The sequence below is a fragment of the Saccostrea cucullata genome, unplaced genomic scaffold (assembly GCF_032062105.1).
Source record: "Saccostrea cucullata isolate Sc308-1 unplaced genomic scaffold, CSIRO_AGI_Scuc_v1 ctg7140, whole genome shotgun sequence".
Classification (NCBI taxonomy): domain Eukaryota; kingdom Metazoa; phylum Mollusca; class Bivalvia; order Ostreida; family Ostreidae; genus Saccostrea; species Saccostrea cuccullata.
Window position 1 is genome coordinate 23,316 of NW_026929548.1, and position 12,526 is coordinate 35,841.

The 12,526-nt window shown below is 32.4% G+C and overlaps 1 protein-coding gene across 1 annotated transcript; it reads right to left on the bottom strand.

Moving 5' to 3' along the window:
• Window positions 1–5,835: 5,835 nt before the first annotated feature.
• On the bottom strand, window positions 5,836–11,499 carry LOC134281174 (aplysianin-A-like). Its single transcript, XM_062763644.1, has 4 exons — window positions 11,108–11,499; window positions 9,992–10,093; window positions 7,387–7,629; window positions 5,836–6,684 (listed from the first exon to the last, which is right to left on the bottom strand). The coding sequence occupies exons 1-4, from the start codon at window positions 11,374–11,376 to the stop codon at window positions 5,880–5,882; spliced, it is 1,419 nt and encodes a 472-aa protein (XP_062619628.1). The 5' UTR covers window positions 11,377–11,499; the 3' UTR covers window positions 5,836–5,879.
• Window positions 11,500–12,526: the final 1,027 nt, after the last annotated feature.

Sequence of the window (12,526 nt, forward strand, 5' to 3'; positions counted from 1 at the left end):
ATATTTGAATGTAAATATACACAATATTGCAAATTTTCAAGCAAATACTTTAATTAAAAACTCAAGATATTAAAAATCAAAATTCTAAATTTTTCTTAATTTGTGGTCTTGGGGCCTGAAGCTGAAATGACGTGTACCGTAAATGACTTTATTTAAAAAAAAAAAACTATATACAGAGATAAACAATTGTGGAAGGGTTTATCAATGATACTTAGACGGCTCTTACTAATAAAATAATATTGATGATTTTTGCTAAAAATTCAATCATGTTGTTTAGTAGAAAAATATTTTTAAATATTGAAATTAAGAATTCAAATTACAATAGCCGGCGATTTTATGCAGTAATTAATCTCCGACATGTAACGTGTAAATTACATACATCCTTCTTAAGTACACACAGATTGTGTATGATCTAATTTAGGACAGACGCCAGTACAATTATTAGTTTCTATTAATAACACGCACTGGTTTTTCTGAGCTCTATCGTTTCTGAGATAAAAGATACCACAGAGTCCGACACTTCTGTATGGTATTTTACTTGAAAAAGACACTAATGGTAATCTAACAACCAAGCTATATGATAAACGTGATGACTTTAACTTTTTATAAATCCCTTACTTATGCACAATATACCTTCATCACCTATACATAATCTCAGTTGATTCGAGAGCATGCTCTTTATGAACAATGATAATTATTGACAAGCAAGTTGATGAAACAAGAATATCAACATTTTTGAAGTAATTATTTCGATAAATTCTATGGTCGATGAAATGACCTTGTCAACAAATACAATTTATCATTGAATGAAATGCTGACGGACGTTTTTCATACCAATGGTATATTTATGCATGAATAGTTTTTCCTTTATTTCCCTTTCAACGAGCACACGGGTGTGACTGTAAATTTCACCTCTGATTTTTGGTAAATGTCCATATTTTGATATTTGGCACTTAAACGTTATTTTTTTCTCTGCAAAAAATTGTATTGAATTTAATAACTATTGGATTAAATTTCACGAGAATTTTTCAAATTATTTTTGATAATTCATGAAATGTGTTACTTATTACTTTCAGCATAATTTTTCAAGAAAAATTCCATATTTCAGCAGTTCTACAATGTGAAAATCATAATCTTCTTGTGAGCCAATGACAAATTTCAAAATGATTTGATTTTAAGGCAATGCCTACATTATAATACTGCTGCATACATCTGAAAAGAGTCTAATTTATGTTAAAATAAATCAATTCAATTAAAGTGAATGAATGGTCTTTTTTAATAAATATTTTCATTTAAGAAAACGTTAGAAAGTTTGAATAGCATTATGGCAGTAATGTAATATTTTGTAAAATTGGCAATCAAAAGAATAATCTATATTTAAAACAATAGCAGAATTTTTGTATGGATTTCATTTTCCTTTTTCATTAAAAATGCCATAATTATTCAAAATTTTGCTATCTGGCAAAAAAATGGATTAATCCTTTAGATAAGGTTGTAACCTTGTAAAAGATTTCAAAAGAAAAAATCAGGTTTCCATTTTGCTATTAAGTTACCATATGCATTTTTTTTAAGTCAGAATGAGATTTTTATCCAAATTATGAGATATTAAACATTGAAGAGCGTTTTCAAAATTATTTTCAGGCTTCCGTAGATTTCAAATGCAAATGTAAAGCACTTTTGCATTTAATACATTTCATTGTAAAATTAAGGTAACCCCAAAAAATACTAGAATTACCATGTCAAATATCATACCAATCATGGATTTGTGAAAGAAAATTCCCATGAAAATTTATTTATATTTCAAGTAAGCTAATGGATACTATTAGTAACACTGCTTATAAAACTTTTTCATTATCATCGATGTCACCATACCTGTGATTGATTGTAAATCCTCTAAAAAGACCACTTGCCGGTGTTTTGTCGGCAAGACAGAGAATCTTTTTCGTGCACCTACTGCAAATTTTATCTTTTTCATCGGAGCTTGTCAATCAAAGCAGACTCACAGGAAATGCACAAATAATTTTGATCTTTGTTTTAAAAACTGTTATATGTTGCTGAAACTAATTTTTTCATAATCACTTTTTCTTCACTAATTACAGAACTTGCAGTTGTGTGAATAAAAACTTCAACATGTCTTTACGAAAAGGTCATTAAGTTTGTATTAATTCCAAACTTTATTTTGAGTCTTTCTTGATTATATTAATCATTTTTTAGTGAGTAGAAACAAATATTAACTTTAACACATTTATTGTAAAACTTTTATTAGATTTTGTGGCAAGTATTTGTCACAACCTTTATTCAAAAAAACTTTGCATAACTTCTTCTTTTTTTTAAGTTGGTAAGTAATTCACAAAATGAATGTCAACTACTGGGCTATATTCCCCTAGTACAACCACAAATATCCAGGGGTATGCCCCAAAACTTGCCTTTGGTACTAAAGCGAGCTGGTTGTACCTGAGGTAAGAAACAGTTTTGAGATAGATATAACTATCGTGGTAAATCCATTCAAATAACCCTATACAAATTCACACGCCACTAGCGCGGTATGAGAGTTTTTACTTCATTCCCTTTCACCCACCTGACCTGTAAATTTCAAATTTAATAAATGTCATGTAGATATGCGCTTGTTAGCTAGTTCAACTAAGATTCAAACTTATATCAGACCAAAATTGAATCTGGACTTATTATTTGCGGCATAAGCAGGAACTTTCCATTATGAAACAATAATGATAGAATGTCAGGTCCTTGAAACCAAAATGTTCCAGGTGTTTAAAAAAGATTCAAATTTCTATATAATTTATAACATTTGACATAATTTTTTTGACTTTAACAACATGGCATATGATCACGTTACAGAAATGAATAGTATCACAATGACTGCCTGGTTAAAAGCAAGAAAACGTTAGAAGTATAGGGGTAGATAATACATCATAAATGTACCCCAAAACATGGAAGGTGTACCATTCTATTTGTGAAGGATTTGTTCACCCATCTAGCCCGATAAGTCAATGTGACATTGTTCAGGTGTGGACCGATACCTATGCTTCATCTCAAAGCCTTTCATCATTCATTTTAAATTATTTCAATGTAATAGCTAACATGAACCCTTCTTGAAATTTTAGTGAGACAAATTAGCGAATCATTTAAAAATATATTTTATTTAAATGCAAATGATAGCGATTTTTTTGCTCACTAAAGACAAGCTAATTGAAAAATTAACCCAAAATGTATATATTTAAATAGCGATATTCAAAATTTAGAGGATCATAATGATTGGCACCCTCGCTGAAAAAAATTGCCAAATGTGTATTTACCTATATTTCCTCGGTCTTCATATTAAACGGTAATTCGGAAATTATCGAATCTCAAAATATATTTTCAGGAAATGCAAATGAAAAGCACTAGCTATGCAATATTTCATTGTAAATTAAGGAAAAAATATAGAATACCGGTAAACATTTATAGGTATCCCGGATTAGGAAAAAAATTGCATGTTATTTATATTTTAATGGTACTTTAGTTCTTATATTTTCTCCAGTCATTATATAACGCATACCTGTAGAGTAAAAAAAAACCACACGTGCTATCATTGGAAGACATAAAACATCACTTCAAATTTCATATCATGGTCAACGGAGCTTGTCAATCAAAGCAAGATTGGAGGAAATTCTATTTTTATCTTAAGATTTTAAAAACTTTTATGGGCTACAAATGTCAATTTTTTCCCAGTTTTTAGACTACGACGAACTTGAGTTGTGTGAATAAAAATTGTTGCACGAAAGGATTTGAATTCCAAACTTTATTTTGAGTCTTTCTTGATTATATAATCATTTTTTAGAGTTATTCTTCTTGACTGGGGAACACATATTCTTAAGAAAATCAGTTACATAACTTCTTCTTTTTTTTAAGTTGTAATACTTCATTTGTGTTTAGCATTCTAGACACCTATCCTGGGATTTTTATAAAGCGCAGTCGATGTACCTGTAGAAAAACACACAAGCATAGATATAACTATCTCCATTCTATCCCTTAGAGTCAAACCTGATGAGAGCTCCGCTGTCTTGTCATTAGATATGCCACGTTCAACACAAACCTAGGGAAAAATATCTGGTATATGTTTACAAATAATGTCTCCCAAATTTCCTGTAAAATAAAAAAATCATCTATATAATTTATAACATTTTACATAATTTTTTTAACTTTGTACAAAATGGCAATTCTTTGTCGAAATGGTACCTCTCATCACACTTGACGCCTGGTTAAAAAAAGGGAGGGGGTAGATAATACATCTATATGACAAACAGAATGCATTCTTAATTTACCCTGTCCCGATAGGTGATTCATCGATACTGCTTCATCTCATTTCATCTTCATTTTAAATTATTTCAATGTAGGCCTATGAATTGAAATTTTAGCGAGACACAAATTCAGCGATTTATTCTTAAAAATTCGTATTTTATTTTTAGCCAAATGTAATTTTTGCTCACTAAAGAAGCTATTACAAATTAAGCAAAATTAATTTTTAGCGATATTCAAATTTAGCGATCTTGGCACCCTCGCTAATAATGCCAAAATTAAATCCTCGCTAAAACTTCGTCGCCCGGGTGGAGCAGTGTTTAGAGTGTGTGCTCTAGAGTCGCGAAGTAAGAAATTGATCTTTACGTCGCAGGTTCGAATCCCACTGAGGGACGTGTAGACCAGTTCTTCGGTTGAAACCGTATAAACCGAGGTCCCGTGTCGTAGTAGGTGCTTTCACGGAAAAAAACCTTACCTGCTCAATGGCCCTGAGTGCCGAAATTAGGAAGAAATTTGCAGCTCTCCACCTTCAAGTGGTGGCGTCTTCATATGAGTGAAACATTCTCTAAAGGGACTTTAAACAATATGCATTCAATCATCGCTAAAAGTTCTGCTTACCCGGTATATCCAAGTCAAGGAATTTCGTTTAAATTGTAAAAGTCAATAACTTATGTCAAATTACTATCCTTAATTTGTATAGGAACAAGGCCTACTTAAGACAATTTCAGGTGATTTTGGTCTTAACTTTTACCAGTCAGGCACTGAACCTTGGAATTTGCACCTCTATGGTTGGTTTTGCTGGGGAGGGGGAGGGGATGGATGGTAACTGCCCTTTTGTACCATGCTTATATATACCGGTATCCAACATTACCCAAATATAATTTCCGATGAAATGTTCATAGGGTTAATTAAACGTACTGCCCTGGTGATATAAACATAACTCATATAACTCAAAATCAAGCCTTCCCCATTGACTATTTTTTTTATTTATTTCGGTTTGTTTTTATTTTTATTGTAATTTTTTAATTGTAAATATTTTCGTTTTATGTTGTAAAGTGAGTTTTGTATTTTGATTTTAGGCTTGATTTGAAACATTCAAACATTGAAACTTATAATTCAACAACCTTTAAAGTTTATTTGCACGGAATAAATAAGAATCTAACCCTATACCGTCTTCCAGTTATTAATATCTACTAGACCAGGTTATACTATAGACATGATATACGTATATATTTCACGTTCATAATATTATGCGATAAAATAGTTTCAAATAAATTGTTTGAACAACTAATTTATTTGCCAAGACAGGATCTTGTAAATAAACAAAGTGCGAATGTTAAGCACGACTGAGAGAAAAATTATAGTAAGTAAAATAAAAACACTGTCATGGAAGAGATTCATAATACAGCTTTAAAACATCAATAAATGCATTGTTATTTATAAAATATAATTACTGTAATCATTTATTGGTGTTACAAGAATTATCAATAATTTTTCAACTTTTCACAAAAAAATCGCGACTGACGTTTGATAATCACTGAGTTTGCAATTGTTTGTCTTCCATAACTAAGTAACAAGGATACTCATTTTTTACCCATGCTATAAAGATAGGATGGAACTCCAAAGTGAGTTAATACGTCATCTGCGGCATCCAAGGAACTCTCCCCCCAACCATTATATTCCGCTCCCCAGTAACCATGTACAATAAATATATTGTCTCCAGGAAAAGGTGCTGTCAGATAGTTTTTGATGTCGTACCATCTTGATCCGGGTTTCCAAGATACCCAGCCTCCATTGTACGGGTACTTGTCCCAAGCAAACATAATTCCGTCAACAGGAGCAGGGAGATGTCTGCAGTCTATCTTGTAAACTTTGGAAATCTGAATATGTGCGTGTCTTATAACCTCGTCCGTTACCCGGGTATCATCATTTCTTTTGCTTATGACATTTCCTCTCCTTTGCAATTGACTCCAGAACGCGACATCATCGAAATCAGCATACGACATGAGAAAAACTGCTTTACCAGTGCGAGATATCCCCCAATGGAAAGATTGTCTGTACGGTAGATCTGATTGGGTAAACGTGAAATTGTATCGCTCATTAAGCCACCATGGATAATCGTACACAAGGAATATCTTAGAGGCTTGATTATCAATTACTGAATTGAGTGCCGACTGGAAGACTGGATTGTCAGAATTTGGCATCTGAATCCGCTGTATAGCAATTTTTGGTAGAGCTAGTATTACATTACGAGTAACCACTCTGAAGTATCTAGTTGTAGGAATAGTTCTGCCATTAATAGTTTTTGTTCTTCTAAATATCAATCGGTAAAGTCCTCTTTTTATTCTTGATATTCTAATGAGTTGGCTGTTTGGATGATACCGGTGTCTACAATAAGAATTAAAATTTTGAAGATTGGTACGATGATCGGCTTGAAAAGACAAACTGATACTTTTAAGTGCAAAGTCAAACACGCATTTCTTTGGATAATTTACTTACCAAAAACAATAATGGTCAACATTGAGTCGCTTCTCACTAAACATTAAGATATATTTCAGAGTAATCAAGGCCTTAACTTTCATCCTGTGATTGATAAGGGGAAAAACTAATCAATAATAGAGGAGTGGAATTTGTTATGCCTCTCTGTTGGGATATTTTAGCTTGTATCGTACTGTGGTTTGATATACAAGTTCAACCCAATGGTTCGCTTTTAGTTTTATGTGTTCAAAACTGACGTCATTTAGTCAATGAAGTATAAAGTCACTTTATTTTTTTAATATTCTCCCGTTTTCAACGAATTGGTAGAATAGAAAGGTGGATGATAAAGGTATCTCTTTTAATTTATGAGTATAAAATGCTTTACCCATCCTAACCTTTAAGCCAGCTGAATGAATGCCTTTATTTCCGTCTGTTCATTTACATAAATAAGCTATATTTTTTTTAACGGTTACGTGTAAATGTTATTGGAAATTTTTTCTCCTGCGGGTTACTAGTATTCTTAATTTTAAGAATATAGCCATGAGATTAAGTGTTATCTATTGTTAAAGTTTGTATAATTTATCTTTTCTGAAAATATATCTTTGACAATACCTTTTTGGGTTCCTTGACAGGAATCGTCTCAGAAATCCCATGGGATATGAAACCAATCCTGTCGGAATAGTAACCACCCGTGGAAGTCTATTGGGAGTCGTGTTCTCTTCGAATCCTCGTCTTGCTCGAGGAAACCGTATAATGCTTTGGTCATCTCCAAAACCAGATTTGACTAAAGAGTTGTCCAGTAAATATTTATATCCTTCATTACTTATTCCAGTTTTTCGTAAAACCTCTTTGTAGCTGAAAATGAATTTTAAGATTCTAGGGATTGAGGTCTTTTATGACATTGTCACATAAACTTAATTTCACTTGAGAAAAGCATGTAATACACTTTATTCTGCAACTACCCCTTGCATTGACCTAATAAAGGTAACCTAATAAACCAGAGCTTTATTCGGTTAATGCCCTTATAAAGCCTCATGCATGTATTCCGACGTTCTAAAATATGCATATTACAAAGTTTACGCCATGGAGTCTTAGTTTCCTCTGTGAGATGTGTCTAAATCGGGTTGAAAATAGTTCATTTTGGAGGTAAGATGTAAATATATTTTGCAAGATAAACAAAATATATGGTTACTGTCCTGAAATACAAGCGATATTTAGGCTCGGGTCGAAAACGTGATGGAGTGCTCGGCAAGCATCGCTCTCTGTCACGTTTTCTTACCCTCGCCCAAATATCGCGAGGGTAACCATGTATTTTATATGTATATATGAAACTTCAAGCAAATGTTTATCCTTACGTTGCTAATATATTTAAGCAATGAATCATTATTTTTTTTAAAAAGATATACATGTATCTCCCTAACTACGCGTCAGCGCGTTATTCAATTTGTTTGCACACACCGTTTCAGTTAATTAGATTTTTTCTAGTATTTCCTTCACTGCATTCAACGTTTGTTTCGTCAAAATAAAACGTAATACTTAACCTTTTAACCCCATTTTCGTATAATTGTCGTTTGGATGCCTTTAATTTCCACACCTTATATGCAAAATACATGAGTAATTTAAATATAGTAATAAACATGTATTGAATCATTGATTGTATGGTGCTGTCTCATATGGGATTTTTTCATCACTTAGAGACGTCATCGTATGCCGGTTAAGGGCTTCAAATTTAGACCTTTAAAATACACAAAATACTACAAAATACTAGGGAATTTGTCCTGTCATACTGACAACTGCATTTATCTCATCAGTTGCAAAGTTTGCTCCAAACAGTATATTGGTGAAACAGGAGATCTCCGCAGGAGAGTCAATAACCACCGTTCGACCATTAGGACCAAAAAACTCAATGAACCCCTTGGGGAACATTTCAACCTTGAGGGTCACAAATGGGAGGACATGAAAGTAGTGGTGATTGACCATAACCCAAGATGGACAGACGCCAAGAGAAAAAGCAAAGAAAAGTTCTGGATGCACAGATTGAAGTCATTCCGCCCAAATGGTATTAACAAACTGAATGACTTCACCAGAATGAACGTAAACTAGACCCAATTCCTGAAGATACTAAACAAGATTATTCTCTCAATTTAGTGTTAACTCTACAGTTCATCTGCGTCACCAACTCTCGAACAACCCACATAACTATAAATTGTTTACGCCTTTGTTAATTATTTTTTCCCGATAATAAGTCCCAAAATATTTCACAATTTATAATAGATCATAATTCATATTTTAAAATATCCTTTCTATATTATTTTTCTTTGATTATTCTTTATTAAGTATAGTTACGCCATATTGAGAGAATGAAACAATGTACGATTTACTGATTGTCGTAATTAATTAGCATAATTAATTCGATCAGTTATGTAAATCGCACTTCACCCGAGTACACCTGACAAATCAAACGTATTTCATAGCGGCCCGGAGTTCTTTCTTTAATAGTGTTCTTAAAAATTTCCAATTCAACATGTAACTAAGTTTGTAAATATATAGTGTTTAGTAGTAGTGCTAGTTGTTTTTGTTTTTGTTTTTCCTTTGTTCTTATGACTTTTTAACTTTTTTCTTTGTCCTGAGGAAGGGACAGGGCGTCCCGAAAATTTGACAATTTTTATTGTTCGTGTCGTTGGTCATTTTTGTGCTTTATATAAATTTGCATCCGTGACCTTGTATCTACTTGGTAGATCCGACATTTAGGATATACAGTGTTGTTGGTTATTTAGTGCTTTATATATATATATATATATATATATATATATATATATATATATATATATATATATATATATATATATATATATATATATATATATATATATATATATTGTCAAAAACATGGATTTTGTCATCAACATCGACCTTCTTTTTTGCAAGTTTGTTTGAATTTCCCACAGTGGTTATGAGGGGGGAAAAGTAGAATTTGTTAAAAGTTCACAGACTGATTTGCGTACATAAAGCAAAATTTGATCAGTAAAGCTTGATTATGTTCGGCTCAGATGAGCTAAAATACTTCGTTAAGAAAAATAAGAAATCCCTTGGAACAAAAAATGATATGATCCGTTATCAGCGGGAAAAAAAGATTCACAGATTTTTATAGTTTTTTTTCTACTAAAAGGTAAAGAAATATTATTCTATTGTTTAGGCGTAAATCATCATAACAAACCTCTGTAAATATAAAGGTACTCCATCTCTGAGAGTGACAGCAGTAAACCGTTCTGTATTTGGGTCAGAACCGTTATAGTTTGTAAACCGTTCAGATAGTAACCTGCAAGTTGAAAAAAAATGCCATTACAATCTTAAATTGTTAATGAACTTTTAATTTTGTATAACTTTGATGGGAAAAAGTCGGTAATTCAGTTTAAAGATAGTAAAATATTCATTTATGCCGATCTTAATAAATCATAACAAAAATAATGCATAAAAAATCTCGTAAATCAATATTTGGTGCCTTAAAAACAGACAAGGTGTTGATGTATAAGTTTAAGATGTTTGACGTAAATCAAATTTCATTTATTTACCAATTTCAATCAATCCATATCGTTTACATGTTAAGTGTGTTTAACAATAATTAGAACAATTTAAATATTTTAATTTTGTGTATATTCTCGCCTCTCATTGGTTGATTTCCAAAACAGAACGTAAAACATTTTGTACAATCTGGTTTGGTATTGGGACACACCCCCTTGACGACCAGTTTAATCATCTTATACATGCAATCCCCTCATTTCCAATCCTTGGAATCCATGGAAAATTCAAGATTTACTAACTGTATTTTAACTTCAGACACTAACTCGATCTTACCTCATGTAAACACACAACATGGCTGCTAGATCTATGTATCAGTTATTACCTCCCCTCGCTTCACATTACTTCCGTTACTAAGGTTGTATTATTGCGCGGCAAATTTGAACTCGTAAAAAGCAACACAATTTTACATCCAAAGTTGTGTAATTATTTTAAAATTAAATTATAAGGAATGACTAATTCTTGGCCAAATTATCGAGTATAATCTGGTTTGGGTCAGTTTACGTTTTTTTTTTATAATCCACTTCGCGGATTATAAAGCGTAAACTGACCCAAACCAGATTATACTCGATAATTTGGCCAAGAATTAGTCATTCCTTAAATAAACAGATGCATTAAAACTGCACTTTAAATCAATGTACTGAAAGAAAGGAGCATGGAATTTATTTTTAAGATTTCAATCATGTTTTTAAAATACGATAGCAATGAATGTGAGGCTCTCTGAATCTTCTTTGAGAAAAGTGTTAGAACTCACCTTGCTAATTCATTAGGATCTCTTCTTTCCTCTGGCCTAAGTCGGTAAGGGGCTCTGGACGTCCCTAACTCAGAGATCCACAGGTGCGTGTTACGCAGGAAAAGGCGGGTGCGTTCGGGAATCCGCCCAAATTCTTCAACAAAAGGAACAAATGTTAACCCTAATTCTCTTCCGGCTTTAATCATTCTTAGATGGTCTGCTGGCCTCAGTCGCATGGCTCCTAACTCAACCGGGAGGTCGGGGGCATCTGGAAAAGTTCTTGTGTACATCCTGCCCCCAACACGATTTGAGTATTCATAAATTCCTATCCGGAGGCCTTTGTTCCTGAGCCTCCATCCTGTGTAGGTACCCCCGATTCCGCCCCCAATAATGGTTATATCCTCCACTTTTCCACCTTCAAAATAAAAAAAAAATAAATTTCAATAAAGGAAAAGGTATAAAAAAAAACGATGTTAGAAACCCGAAAAAGAGGAATTAAGACTCTATAAATTTCGATACAGGTTCTTTTACATCCTATGATATTATTTTGTTTACAGATGGGACTGTGGAAGGGTAGAAAATATTATCTTTTTGTACACAGTATTTATGGCCAACTCTTCTTTTTGGAGCCATCTGGAAATAAAATACAGGAGCTTGGTCTGATTTACAGTGTCTCGCCCATTCACATTATAATTACAAATTAAATTTAATTAAAATACATACATACAAAAACATAGAGAAGAAAAATATTTTTAACGCCGTGCTCCGAAAAAGAAATGACAACTGCCATGTCCAAATAAAGCATTGTGTGTCTTGTAATTGTTGAAGAGAGAAAGATAACTTCGATGCCCTTTAAGGGAGCCACCTGGGGTTTTTTATTGTGCGAAAACTGCAATAGTGAAACTCTTTAATTTGATAGCATATGTAACATATGTAACTTACATTGTGGCCAACGTACATGCAAAGCTTGTGGAAAATCTACCGTCCAGGTATTTTCATGGGGCCGTTTCAAAATGCAGGTACATTTACTAATTAAAGGATTAATTTTGGAAAGTACCAATTTTTCGCACTTTAAAGCGAATTATATTTAGTATTTTTTCTTTATTAATATTTTATTACACCTTCTTAAAGAGATTCAGTTTATTATAATGTCAAAAACATTCTATTACTACGTCAATCTAGTAATATAAATATCATCTGAAAAATAATCGTTTTTTTTAAATCTGTTACTAAAGACTGAAATTAATTTTTCAACTGTAAGAAATACGCACGCTAACTCTTGATTCCCGCCTACATTTTGGAACCATTTAATTCAATATAAATAGCAATTTGGCCATAAAATCTTTGTTTAATACAAAGAACAGTTCAATGGTAATTGATAAATTGTCTTAATACCAGCGCTAAACAGTAAATTATGCATAATTCAAGCCCTTGAAAAAA